General features: G+C 29.3%; 2 protein-coding genes across 2 annotated transcripts; both read right to left on the bottom strand.

Annotated features, from left to right (window-relative positions):
* Positions 1–1,659: 1,659 nt before the first annotated feature.
* On the bottom strand, positions 1,660–7,674 carry LOC124929921 (transcription factor MYB120-like). The gene is made up of 4 exons (XM_047470300.1): positions 7,378–7,674; positions 6,078–7,293; positions 3,771–3,830; positions 1,660–1,985 (listed from the first exon to the last, which is right to left on the bottom strand). Exons 1-4 carry the CDS (start codon positions 7,672–7,674, stop codon positions 1,660–1,662), a joined length of 1,899 nt encoding a protein of 632 aa, XP_047326256.1.
* Positions 7,675–10,578: 2,904 nt separating this feature from the next.
* LOC124929920 (UBP1-associated protein 2A-like) lies at positions 10,579–12,308 on the bottom strand. Its single transcript, XM_047470299.1, has 2 exons — positions 11,016–12,308; positions 10,579–10,708 (listed from the first exon to the last, which is right to left on the bottom strand). Exon 1 carries the CDS (start codon positions 12,306–12,308, stop codon positions 11,016–11,018), a length of 1,293 nt encoding a protein of 430 aa, XP_047326255.1. The 3' UTR covers positions 10,579–10,708.
* Between the last annotated feature and the right edge of the window lie 3,006 nt (positions 12,309–15,314).

Here is a 15,314-nt window from a genome sequence, read left to right as displayed (position 1 = left end):
TCAATAAAAATATTTCCCCCCACATTCGTGTTGGTATACTTTTGAAATCACACACATTTGTATGATTTAAATCAATGATTTTCTAATCAAGAAATTGTCACACAATTCTTTTACAAATTTCTTTTGTTATACTTATCATACATTGAATAAGATAACTATATTATAAATATTTAATTGAATAAAACATAATTTCTATACAAGAGATTAGAATGTTTATTCATTTATAAATCATTCTTCACATAATCTCTACATAAGAAATTAAAAATATTTAATCAATTAAAATATTTATTTTAACACTTCATTTCTATAAAAGAAATTAGAATATTTAATCAAATAAATATTCACCGTATCACATGATTTCTAAAAAAGAATTCATAATGTTTCAAGCATCTTTGACTGAAGTCGCTTAAACATTTATTTCCGGTTGCACGTTTGCATCCCAAAATATCGGCGCGTTTGTCACATTATTCTCAAATCAAACACAAATTTTCATGTAATTATTAGATTTCAAAAACATCAAATTAAACAAGTCTTTATGACGAAATTGGACCATGTATATCAAATATATAATTGAATAACATAATCAAATGATATGTCATATATATTATAATTACCTCATATATCATTAAGAAAATACCTTCTAAAATACATCAATAATTGATAATTAATTTTTAATCAAATATAAAATAACTAATTATTATAAATAATTATTAATGTCATCAATTTCTTAATTAATGATGACTTTTAACTTTCTACAGGAGTTATTGTATACCAAAAGACACAATAATTTTATGAAAAATGTAGAATTTTCTAATAAAATAAAAGAGACATACAATAATCTTTATTCATGTGTGTATATAAATAACAAGTTAATCATACCTATTATGAATTAACACAAGTTATCGTATTATTAGCTAATATATATATATATATATATATATATATATATATATATATATATATATATATATATATATATATATATATATATATATAAGCAATCACTTAACAACACAATATATAACTACAAATGTACTTCATGTCTGTCATGATTCATCACATAAATTAATCATCGTACCGTATTCTTATTAATTATATCGCTCAATTAATTTAAGAAGATATATTATAATTAATTATTTTAAAACTGAAACCATATGTTTCAATTATAATTAATTTTAACAACATAAATTTTATGAAAATTAAAAGCTAACATATTAGTTACTTTCTTATTTTCATTCATTATTATTAATAATTTTAATAATCAAACAAATCTTTAAATAAGTCTAGAACAAATTAAATTATTGTGTTCTAATTTATTCTCTATATAACATTTGTATAATGAATATAGAAATTAATGTTTTTAGAGAAAAAAATTATATCAAAAATATATTAGCTTATGAAATTAAGAACATATGTGTTAATAATCAAACATATTTATATGCAATAAAGACTTATCTTTATTTGTTGATTCCTTAAGATGAATCTTTTTTATTTTTCTAAATGAGCATCATCACTTTCGCAACACCGCGGCTCGTATTTCTGAAACATCAAACACAAAACAAAACAAAAAAAAAAAATCGATGGCGCAAGCTCTTAAATAGCTTAGCACAAAGAACCTGTTTTAAGATTTTGATCCAACAATTTTTTCTTTCTTCTTTCTCACTTCTGGCACTGATCCGACATCCGCAAACCGCGCGCCTGATTCTGTAGCCGTCCAGATTCCGTCATCGTCGCCGTCCCGATTCCGCGAACCGCCTGATTCCGTCGCCGTCCAGATTCCGTTATCGTCACCGTCCAGAATCGAACGGACTTGTTCCATCGCGCGCCTCTTTCGCTTCGCGCCTCTTTTCGTCCCAGATTGTTGATGCCGTTGATTCTCCCATTGTTATTGTCAAACGCGTCATTGCTACTGTTGATTCCCCGGATATTGCCGAAAAGGTTAGTTCTCCCCTTCTTATTATCGATTGAAACACTTAAATTGGGATCTATTGTTAAGCTTGAGTGTTTATTTACAGCTTAAATGTTTAATTTGTTGGTCATTTTGTGTTTATTTAAGCTTGAGTGTTTATTTACCGCTACAGTTGAATATGCAGCTTAAATGTTCAATATTAGCTTTAATATTGTAGCTGTAAGCTGTAATTTGGTAGTGTTTATTTACAGCTTAAAGGTTTTGGTAGGGTAAGATCCGAATAAGGCTTTTTGTCAAAAAAAACCAAATATCTTGATCGTATATGAAAATCATGTTTTTATTTTTCATATTAAATATATTTTATTATAAATGCTACTTGTAGACACTTTCTTAGAGAAGATCTTGGTCATTTTGTGTTTGTAATTGGGGTTATTTGATTCCAGGTCGATTCATCGTCAGCTTCCCGATTCCAGGTCGATTCCTCGTTAGGTTCCCAATTTCAGGTACTCCCCAATTCATTTATATATATTAATTAAAATTATACCCGATTCCTTGATGTTGAAACCAAATTAAGGGTCTTTCCAGACTATGAACATTGATGTTTGTCTTCCTTCATTAGATATATTGTTTGCATGCCTGCTAGATTTACATTGATTTAAGAATTTACATTAGATATGTTTTTCTGCCCTTCATTAGATATGTTAGAAATAAAATTAAATGTTTGTCTTCATTATAGATATGTTAGATATTAAAAAAATTGATATGTATTTTAGTGATATTTGGACTATATAAGATGTATGTTTTTTCTTGTAACACAATATTGACATTATTGATGTGTTAAATGATGTTTATTACAATCTCCATAGATACCTTATTTAGTTAAATTGTGCTACTAAATTATTCTCACTAAGTTTAAAATATCTTAACATTTCAAATTTGGTGTTAAGAAATCTGATCGACGTTTGAAAATGAAAATTCCAGACAAAAGTTGGATGCTCCTACGTCGAAATCATCCACAATATATGAAAGGAGTTGAACAATTTCTAAACTTTGCTCAATACTCTAATGTAAGGGAAAATATTGCTTGTACTTGCGTTAAATGTGCAAATTGAAAGTATGAGAGTGTTAATATTGTGAAGACACATATAATTATACACAGTATAAGAATGGACTATGATTTTTGGTGTTTTCACGGTATTATCGACGTCTGTAATAATAATTGTATGCTTTACCGTAAGTAGGATAATGACCTGCAATGTTGTAAGGTGTGTAACACCTTGAGATGGAAGATTGATAAGTCAAGTAGTACAGTTCGGAAAAAAAGAATGGAAAACACATTCCAACTAAGGTGCTACGTTATTTTCCATTGACACCAAGGTTGCAAAGGTTATACATGTCTTCAAAAACGACTCCACTAATGAGATGGCACAAAGATAGTCGGCTAGACGACGAATTATTGAGGCATCCTATAGATTCTATGACTTGAAAGTCGTTTGATGAACACTACACCGATTTCTCTTCAGAGCCCCAAAACGTAAGAATTTATTTGGCTAGTGATGGGTTTCAGCCATTTATTAATGGAAAACAATCGTACATCATTTGGTCGGTTGTTCTAATACCTTACAATGTACCATCGACGATATGCATGTACTCAAGTAATTTAATGTTATTCATGTTGATTCACAGTCTTAAGAGTCCCGGTAATGCGATTGATATTTTTCTACAATCGTTAATTGAGGAATTGCAGGCCTCATGGCATATAGGTGCAGAAGCATAAAGGACATGTCTGGGAAGATCGACGATCTCTAGAGGAGAACCGATCTCCTCGAGGCGGGTGGTTCTAATGAGTCAGATGACATACCCGACCATGTAGATCCGACGTTATCGGAGGTTGAAATAATGAAAACATCATCCTCCCAGCCTGAAGGTATAAATTATAATCTTTGAATACATACAAATTCATATACTAATGTTGTATAATTCTTTTGTAGGTTCTACATCAAAGAGAAAGGGTCGGGGGTAAAAATAGGAACACGACCCTCTCGAAGTTGAGCCCGGGTGAGAAAATAACAATAGAATTCTTGACAAATGGGAGAGTGTGTTGCGACAACGACACGCCTTGGTCCAGACATATTGGGATCGTGGTTCGGGACCCGACTGTGATATCACATCGTCTGCTGCATTGGTCAGACTTGAGCTCCATCGACATAGAGCATCTTTGGAAGTCGGTAACGGTAAGTGTTAATATCTTATTGTATTAACTTTCATTCTCTAATACATAATAATAATTAAACTCGTGTCTTTGCAGAATCGTTTTGAGGTAGTGCCGGAACATATTGAGTATTATTGGAAACATATAATGGAAGGTGGTTTGGGATAGGTATAGATGTGATATCAACTGAAATTATGTTAAAGCTCATGATGGGGATATAACAGCTATCAAAGCACACAAAACCAAATGAATATACGAAAGATGATTGAAATTACATTTTGGATCGTCACTTTCTCCAAGACGATTTTTGGGTGAATCTTTAAATTCTAAACTTTTTACATCCTTGTTTATAATGTAATTAAGTATTAATTAATGTTTTCAAAAATAGGTAAGAAGTGAGCAGAATTCACAAAATAGGAAGAATCTTCGAATGACACATCATGTAGAGAGTGTGTCATTCTCTCAAGTGGCAGCAAAAATGGTAAGTATATTTATTCAAGAGTCATTATAATATGTTAAATATATTTTGATAATTAAGTAATGAGTCTCTAATCTCATAATTTTTTAGAAATAAGTTTGGACTAATTTTTTTTTTTGATAATAAATTGTTAATTAGGTTAATAATTAACCTAAAAAGTTAAAGATTTTTATTACGAAAAATTCTCTTTTTTCAACACATATATAAATCTATTAATAACAATATTAATGTCTAACCTAATTCTAATTAGTACAAAATTTCTTTATTCATTAATTCATATTATTTAGAAATAATTTTATAAATACATGAAATCGTATAGTCACTAACGTTATAAAATTTTACTTACATTTTTTTGTCTGGTATCCTCCTAATAGTATATATTAACATTATTTTTATTATATTATTTTTTAAATATAAAAATTAGAATTAAATTATAATTCTATAGTTTTCCAAACATATGAATTTAATTGTAATTCAATATCAATTATTATAAATTTGGAATTAAAATTTCAATTTATTCATCCAAATAACTTTATGGAAAAAAATCGCAATCCTCTCTTCAATCTCAAACTGATCCTTATGTCTTTACGGTCATTTTGGTAGGTCGCTTAACTAATTTGGTTAATTGTAGTCAAACTTCTGTTTTTGGAATGAACTCATATTTTTCGAGAAATTTTGTCATCGCGGCAGGTTGAGCTTCGGAGGAAGTTGAAGTCTATATGAACCGGGTTGGATTCGCTCATGCTTCGTTTGGCCATGGATAGTTAGTTAAATGTAGCTTATGTTTTATTAGTTTGATTGATAAACTTACCAACTCAATTGACTAAGACTATGATTGATATTCATACTTTTGTTTAATATAAATAAATAAAAAGTGGACATTTATAAAGAGTATATAATGATAAAAAAAAATTAATATTTGAACTAATAGATTAAAGGATCAATGATTCACATGATAGAAAAAAAAAATTATTGAGTTGAAATTGTTTGAAACAATTTAACTCTTAAACCAAATCAAAATAATAATACTAAATCCAAAAAAACATCAATATACAATAGCTTCAATTAAAAAACTTCCATGCTAATTGTAAGATACACATGTATCAAATAAAGTCTTTAACTTCAAGCTTAACATTCGAAAAATAAAATACAAATTAGAATATGTTTATGTATAGTTCTACCACGAGAATAGAACATTCCTCCAAATTAAAAACTCAAAAAAAACTACAATTATCTAAAAACTATATCATAATTATCACAATCCACTCCAATGTTTTCTCGGATTCATAAGATATTTAGAGAAAAACGGAGACCTCATCTTGTCGTCTTCATTTAGAACCGAGTTATGACCAAAAGCAAAAGAGTCGAGTAATTCTTCGTTTGAGATTTTTTCTACGCAAAGAAGTAACAAATTAATATAAAATTTAACGCCATAATAAATAGGTAAATAAAAATAAACTAAAGAAAAAACCACTCACCCCTAATTGACATATTTGATGTATCTCCAGAATAGTTCTTTCCCAATAATGCATGCTCCTCTTGTGAAGTTGACATTTGATCATCGTGGGTTCTCTTTCGACTAGGCATACAATTTGACTGTAGATTTTGGGTTGCGGGTGATTGGGAAAGATTGTCGAATTGTGGCAAATGAAAAGGATCTTGAGGTTGGATTGAAGGGAGCTCTGGAAAATAATTCTGAGAAGATGATGATGGCAAATTTTGATGAAGTGGTTGATTTAATGAAGACAAAGTATTGTCAACAATAGGAGCCATCTCAAAAGGATCATTAGAAGAGGAAGTAAGACCATGATCAATATTTTCAATAATCTGATCAAGTGGTTGCTGTAATGAAGAGAAACTATTGTCGTCAACAATAGGACTAGGAGGCTTATACTGGAATGAAGGGAGGAGGTCTGGATGATTACGATCCACTGGAAAAGCATCAGCAGCAGCAGCATCAGCATTAGAAGATGAAGGAAGATTATGATGTGGCCCAAATTGAAATGAATTATGAGGCACCCGAGTAGTAGCAGCAGCAGCATAAGAAGATGAAGGAGGCGCAAATTGGAATGAATGGAAGTATAATGAGTTATGATGAATATCATTGAGATTAGGTAGATGTTGAAATGAAGAGAACATATTATGAGCAGCAGCAACAGTACTACTAGGCGGCGGTAATTGGAATGATTGGAGGCCTGAATTCTGAGCTACCTGCTGGAAAGCATGGTAAGAATAGGAAGGAAGATGATGATTAGTACTAGTATTGTTTCCAAAACCGTCAATCATCAGCTTTGGCGATGGTCGAAATGAAGAGAAAGCATTAGGATCAATAGGAGGAGGCTGAATTAATTGAAGTGATTGATGATTTGAAGAAGAAGAAGCAACATGAGGAGGAGGCCTAGGATAATAAGAAGAAGAAGAAGATAATGCAGGAGGAAAGTTAAGAAGAAGTGAAGAAGGGCTGCTGCTGCTGCTGCTGAAGTTGTCATAGTTGTTGAATTTGATCCTACTACTAGGATAAGGATAATTGTTGTTGAAGTTGACAGTAGTAGGTACCATATTCATTTGGTTCTTCTCTTCATTTAATAATTCTTGAACTACCTCAGGCGGATAAAGTGGTAGGCCACGACGCTCACAACTTTTGATTCGAGTGTTCCAAAAGTTCTTAATATCGTTATCTGTTCTTCCAGGAACCTGAGAGGAATTATATAATTATATAATTAACAAGTTATTATTATAGTTTGAATTCAAGATAACTTAATTATATATATATATTACCTTTTCTGCTATGCGGGACCATTTATTTCCGATCCTAGCATGAAGACGAACGATCGTCTCTATTTCATTGGCGGTTAACGGACCTTTCTTCAATTCGGGTCTTAAATGGTTTACCCACCTTAACCTGCATGATTTAGCGCACCGGTTGAGTCCAGATTCCTTCTCAACCGTGTTCCAACTGGACTCCTCCCCATGCTTGCGGATGTAATCAGCTAGAACTTCGTCTTCTTCTTCTGTCCATGTTCCTTTTTTCAATCCAACTTCTTTTTCTTTTTCTTTTTCTTCAGATTTCACCATTATTAATGTTGATTTCCCCGACGACGACATATTTATTTATTTATTTTGATTCCTTTTCATATTAATTCAAAAACTTATTACATTAATTATTATTCATACATACATACATAATTATTAAGTAACAAAAAAAAATATATATATATATACCCGGATCTGTTTAACTGATTCAATTTGCAAGTGATTCTTTTTTTCTTTTCTTCTTCAACAGCAACCACAATGACGGCAACCACAATGAGGCAATGATTATGATTGAGTGAACTAGTTCTTAACCAACAATTAATAATCATAAATAAATAGAAACAAGAAATCATAAAACATTCACTATTTATTTGAATTTTAAGCGGGAATTACCACTTATATTATTTTTGTTTAAATTTTCTACTAATATTAATCTCCTATCTTATCTCAATTATTCAAAATTATAATATTTTTTTCCTAAGCTTTTATTATTTTTAAAAAAATATTTAATTTTATATTTGAAAATTATTTATCTCCTATATTATCTCAAATATTTATAATTTTATTATTTTATAATATATAACTAAATTTTATATTTTATGATTATGATTGAGTGAACTAGTTCTTAACCAACAATTAATAATATCGAAATAAGAAATCATAAAACATTCACTATTTATTTGAATTTTAAGCGGATTACCACTTATGTTTTTGTTTAAATTTTCTAATAATATTAATTTTATATTTGAAAATTATTTATCTCCTATATTATCTCAAATATTTATAATTTTATTAATTTATAATATAACTAAAATTTTATTATCTTTATAAAAATGTTTAACTTTATATATATATATTGTTTTAAAATTTATATCACTTTTATTTTATTTAAAATGATAAAATATTTTAATCTTATTTTTCTAGTTTAGGGTTTTTAAGATTTTTATAAAATTATTAAAATATTTTAATCTTATTTTTCTATTTTAATTCAAAATTTACACCTAAAGCTAGTTGTTGTTTTTTAAGATTTTACTATTAATATAAATTTATCGTTGTTGTTTTTTAAGATTTTACTATTAATATAAATTTATACCTTTATATAATTTTATAAGATATTTGGTATAAAATTGTAACTAGTACTCTTAAATATAAGACTTTTCTTATATCACTTAATTTTTAATTTAAGTGATTATATCTTTTATTAATATTATATACAACTTATTATTATATAATATATTAAATATATTTTATTTAGTTTTAATATTATTGACTTACGAGAATAGTTAAAGGAGGTTTCACGTCTAATAATTGACTTACGAGAATAGTAGTAGCTCCAGCCCCAGCCCCAACCACAACCCCAACCCCAGCCCCAACCCCAACCCGACTAATTCGAATATTTTATTTTTTGTATTTGATTTCTCATCACGCATTTATCGGATTCACTCTTATTTTTCATTCTTTGATCAGAAGTTACGATATTTATCATCGTTACAAAGTTAGTTGTTACATCTCAAGCCCTTCGACTTCTCCACTTCCACCCCAGACAATTGGTTCGCCCGATTTCAAACCCAAATTATATATTTCATTTTAATTTAAAATCCCAAAATCAGTTTGATTTGTTCATTCAGCCAACCAACTTCTCTAATTAATTTATCCAAGAAAAATTTTAATTATCAAAATTATTATTCTTGACTAGAATTTATAGAATTCAAACATACTTGTAAATAAATAAATAAAATAATAAAAATATAAATATATATGTTTAAAATATATATATATATATATATAACAGAATAAAATTTTTTATTAAAAAAATAATAAATTAAAAAAAAGTCATATTCAAATTAAAATAAAATAAAATAAAGTCCGAAAATGGTCATGCTTTAGACAAAAAAAAATAAATAAATAAATAAATAAAATTTTCTCTTTTTTCTCCGTTAAAAACTTCTCATTCTTGTCTTGCTTTATTATTTTTTTTCTCTTTTCTCTTTTGATTTGTAAATATATGTTTATATATTTTGTTGTTACATTTTATTTATATATATATTTTTTAGAGTAATAATAGGGAGAATAATTAAATTAAATAATAAAATAAATAAATATATATGTTTTAAAATATATATTATATTTAATAAATATATATATTTGAGAATAAAAAAATATTAAAAAATAATAAATTAAAAAAAATGCCATGTTAAAATAAAATAAAAAATGTATATTTTAAATTTATTATTATTGATTTTAGATATGATTTATTTATTTATTTATTTCTCAATCGTCGTGTACTACCACAGTTACCACTTATTCTCTAGAGTGTTATAATATATTATTACTTCATAAATTAAATAAATATGACAACTGAATTATTATAATCTAATAATTTGATCAATTTTACCATATGATAATTAAGTTTACATATAATTAATTGGTTCTGATTTATAATTTCATAATTAATTTTAAAGATTAACTCATGAATATGACTATGAGATTCAAATCAGGTGTGATCATGAAATTTAAATGAGGAGAAAATGATGGTAATATATTTGAGTTATGATATGATTCTTCTTTTCTATACTTGAAAAGCTTCAAACATATTGTTGTGAAATGTTATTTGAAAATTAAATACATGTTAAGCTCAAACTAAAAAATAAAAATAGACACTAATTTTATTTTGATAAAAAAGACAATTGTAATTAACTTAAGTAAACTGATTACACAATCAAATCTAAGGAAGGTTAAGTAAAAGGTGATTAAGAAAACAATTAAAGAAGTCAAATTTTTTTGCTATGCTATCATATGACATAAATAACATGTTTCAACAAAATGCGAACATGAAGAGAGTGGTTTTTTAAAACAGGAAAGTTTTTTATTTACTGAAACACGCCTAACCAAATTTTGTATAATGTTTTTAAAAGGAACAAACAATCAAAAAAAATTATCCATATTTCCATCTGAAATTTGCGAAGAGTGTCTTTCTTTTTATATAGAAATACAAAGACATAGTTTGAAGAGTGCCAGGAGCTTCAAGGGATCACCATAGTTGAAAACTAAAATTTTGATGCATCTATGAAGGAATCTGCAAAATTAATATGAAAATTATGAAAACCTGTTCTTGATGAAAAAATATTTTAAGAAGAAAATTTTACTGTAACAAGTAGAAATACTAATCAAAGGTCATCAAAATGAGATCCTCCATTCATTGAATAACTATTAAGGAGTTACTAGTCAATCAGAATAAAGATCCAACTTTGGTTAGCATTCATCACTTTGGTCAGGTTTGAAATGTATGTGAAATTGTATATACATTGTACAAAAAATTAAACTTAAATGAGCATAAAAAACAACAAAAGTTAAATGCCTATATTGGCATACCTTTCATTTACCTATTGTCCATGACCCATGTTAGAAGCACCACCTGAAGCTGGCCAAGTTGATCCTTGCCCTGACTGGGGGTCTTGGTAACCATCCTGGTTTATGTAAACTGGTTGACTACCACCATAGCTGGCTCCAACCTGGTTCCCATAACCAGGATTATTCATCTTTGGCAGTATGATCTGATTCATTGTTGCCTCAAAATCATCTCCTTCCGAGCCGCGAATAGCATCCAATATCTGTCTAATCGAAGGACCCGGAACTAGAGTTGGAGCTGCAATAGTTGGGTTAAATCCAAGAGCATGTCTGAAAGGTTCAATGAGGTTCTCAGGGGTTGGTCCAGAAAGATGCTGATTTGGTTTATTTGATTTGGGGACTAGAGTTGGAGCTGCAACAGTTGGGTTAAATCCAAGAGCATGTCTGAAAGGTTCAATGAGACTCTCAGGGGTTGGTCCAGAAAGATGCTGATTTGGTTTATTTGAATTGGGGACTAGAGTTGGAGCTGCAACAGTTGGGTTAAATCCAAGAGCATGTCTGAAAGGTTCAATGAGGTGCTCAGGGGTTGGTCCAGAAAGATGCTGATTTGGTTTATTTGATTTGGGGACATCAACTCGCTTATAGCATTGCAGGATCTTCCCTTCAAAAATCTTATTAGGCTCCTCCAATGCTTTTCTATAACTCTCAATGCTCTTGTACACAAAAAAACAGAAACCTTTAAATTTCCCAGTATGTTTATTTAATCCCTTAGGCCCATCTTCAATCTCCCCATATCTAGCAAAGAACTCGGTTAGTTTTAGTGGGTCAATGTCAGGAGACGCGTTTCTTACGAAGATCGTCCTCTGATTACAATCCGACGATGGTGGATCTACAGGAGGAGGAGCAGGAACAGGTCCAGCTGAAGCCAAATGGCAAGAGGTCAATCGATTATCAATTTTCTTGTGTGGATGTTTCAGTGCCTTCCTGGCTCCACTCCTGTGCTTGAAGAGAATGAAGCAGTATCCCTTTGACCTGCCTACCTTGTTATAGAGAACCTCACAACTCTCAATCTCACCGTACTTGCTAAATACCCTTATTATAGTTTCCTCTTTAGAATCCCAGTCGAGACCATGAACAAAAATGTTTCTATGTGCAGTGTATGAATCGGCCAATCTCTGTATGCTCTCAATTATATCCGGGAGCTTTGAGACAGCCTCCTTGACAAGAACAATCAGCTGGTCTTTTCCCAAGGATTCTAGAATCTTCTCGATAGGCTCTTCGTCGCTTTCTTCTTCCTCATCCTCTTCAGAAGACTCTTCCGTATTCATGTTTTTAACTGCAGTAGCTTCTGTTTTCACCAATTTGGACTCCAATACATCAAGATTTCATGAAATTGACTCCACAAACTCATAAATAACAAGTTAGACCCAACAAATCATGAGTTATTTAATATTTTCTAATCTTGAAACCCATTTTGACAAATTCTAATTCAACTCAAAATGCATTCAAATCATCAAATCTCTTCAAGATAAGTCAAACCCATTGTGCTTTAGCCAGTAAATAATAATAGGATCATACTAAATGGAAACTGTTTTTATTGAACCCAATTGATTCACATCATCATCAACTCAAGAACTTTTCCAACAAATAAATATAAAATCAGAACAGAACATTTTATATAGCATTTGCCTCAAATGCATAGCTTCTTGATGAAATTCATCGTTAAACACATGGGTAAAGAAACAATAAAGAACCTGAGGAGAGGAAGAAATTCGAATTGAAACCCAGAACAAGATCGAACGACTGCTACAACTTCCTTTCACCCTTCCCCTCTTCAATCCCCCACACTCTCACAATCACTGTATAGAAGACAAGAAAGAATGTTCTCCCTAACTCTCTCGGCCATCCTAAACGTTCTTCAGCTTTTATAATTAGTTCTTCCGCACAGTTAATTCTGTTCAACAATGGCGCCAATCCAGTTGAGAAGACGAAATCTCACTTTAAAAGATTAAAAATCAAGTATAAATTAAAGGTTATTAATTTACACTCTTATTTTCATTTATATATATATATATATATATATATATATATATATAAATTAAACTAAACTTTCAGAATATTAAAAAATATATTATATATATAATAAGATTAAAATAAATTAAATATTTACTTTGATTTTTATTTTATTTTTATGTTTTTTCATCCTTGAATTCAATTGTTCAATAAAATACTCTCGTGAAGAATGGTTGAATTTTGACCGAAATATTATTTTGCTATAAAAATTGTTAATTAATATTAAATTAAAAAAATAGATGATAAAGATATTCAAATTAATAAAATGAGAGTTCAATCATAGTGAAAGTAATATGTGTGACGTGTAATGAATTTCATGCATTATTTCTTAGAGATTATTAATATGATACTATATTTTTATTGTTTTGATCATCTATTATAATTTACAATGGTTTTTCTGATAGTATTATTTGGTAATTCTTTACTCATTTGGATAGTATAGTCAATTGTGTCACTTTTGTCCAATTAAATATTGCACAAAGGAACGAAAATTAATCACATTTTAATAACTAGAGTCAATTGATTTGCAATGAGCTCTCACTATGACTCAGTAAAAAGCTTGATACTCATGTATGATGTAACTCGTAATTATTTAGTCATTTTGGTTAAAATATAAATTTTATACCTTTTGGAATTTATACACATTGTATCACTTCTAAGATTCTTGCTTAATTTTTATTATAAATATAAAGATACTCATTTTTTCCTAAATATGGGAGGTAGTAAAGTAACATAGGCTAATTAAATTTATAGAAAAAAAAATGAGAGGGGTTTGCGATGCTTCGTCCCACACTGGCATTTTAAAAAATAAAATAATATAAGTCTTCTTTTACTTTTTTCATTTATTTTTCGTCTTTTTGTATTTATTCGTGACTTTCACTTTCTTCTCTCCGACGATTCGGCGATTTCTTCATTTCAGCTTGTGCGACTTCGTCTTCTTCTTCATTCTCCTTCAACTTCAACTTCAACTTCAACTTCAACTTCAGTGGAATGGAACAAAGTGCTTTGTCCCGAAAAATTGTTTAGATCTGTTTATTGTTTAAATTTGTTTATTGTTTAGATATGTTTATTATTTTCTTCATTGTTGCATACTTCCAAGTTCCATGAACAAATATATCTCTAAATTCTCGTAGAAAGGTTGTGGATGCATCTTGCGCTTGGTTTTAAGCCTCTAATAGAATTTCGGAATGTTTTCTCCGGAAAATAAAAACTTTCAAGACATTTTTTCCGAAAATTTTCATTTTTGGGAATCCATAGTTGGATAAGGTTTGGAATCCCACATTATCATCAAAATACATAATATGAAGTGATTAAAAACTTAAACACTTCAGGGTTGTTAAATTATAAAACATTCTTTAATTGTAAAATGTTCAAACATAATCAAATCATAAAATTAACCATCAAAACACGTCTAATTTGAAGATTTCGTCACCCAAACCGCATTCGGCGTTTGGACGGCGTAGATCTCCAAAAAATACACAATTTTAAAAACAAAATCGTCTTAATCCTTCAAACGTACACAAAGTTATGCCCCTCCAAAGTTATGTCATTCCAATACAAGCGTATTTCAATATAAATCAATTTTTATTTTCGAGACGTTTTCTCCCGAAAATGAAACGTTCTTGTCCCAAATTTTTTATTTGACATTTTGTCGTGAAAGTTTTTATTTTCGGGACGTTTTCTACCGAAAATGAAACTTTTTGACGTTCTTTCCTGAAAATGAACAATTTCATGACATTTTTTACCGAAAGAGAACAATTTCGGGACGTTTTTCTCCTAAAAGTATTCACTTTTGGTACGTTTTTTTCTCGAATTTTATTTGTTATATATGTATCTGTTTAGTGAGCTTCATGATTCATTTATTTGTTTATCTGTAAATAATGAAGGATGTCGATGAATTGTAACATTGTAAATAATTTTAAATTTTATAGATAAACATTTTAAATTTAAGTTTTTGGATAATGTATAAGTGTTTATTTCAAATAACACAATTTTATAGACGACCATCAAAATAAATAAGTGTTTTATTTCATTTTTCGGGACAATGAACAGATCTAAACAATAAACATATCTAACCAATGTGAACTTCTTTTAAAACTCTACACGTGGGTAAAAATGGATGTCAATAGAATCTCCAAAAACAACGTTCTGTTCAGCATCATTCGACTTATTATAAGTTCTCGACTAAGTAGGAAATGAGTCTCTTCAACTAGTATGTATCAAGTATTGCCTCTTTAGACAATTTATAAACTCTGTTAGTG

Source organism: Impatiens glandulifera, chromosome 3 (genome assembly GCF_907164915.1).
Source record: "Impatiens glandulifera chromosome 3, dImpGla2.1, whole genome shotgun sequence".
Taxonomy (NCBI): Eukaryota; Viridiplantae; Streptophyta; class Magnoliopsida; order Ericales; family Balsaminaceae; genus Impatiens; species Impatiens glandulifera.
The sequence above is the reverse complement of the archived record's forward strand: the minus strand, read 5'-3'. Positions and strand labels throughout refer to the sequence as shown.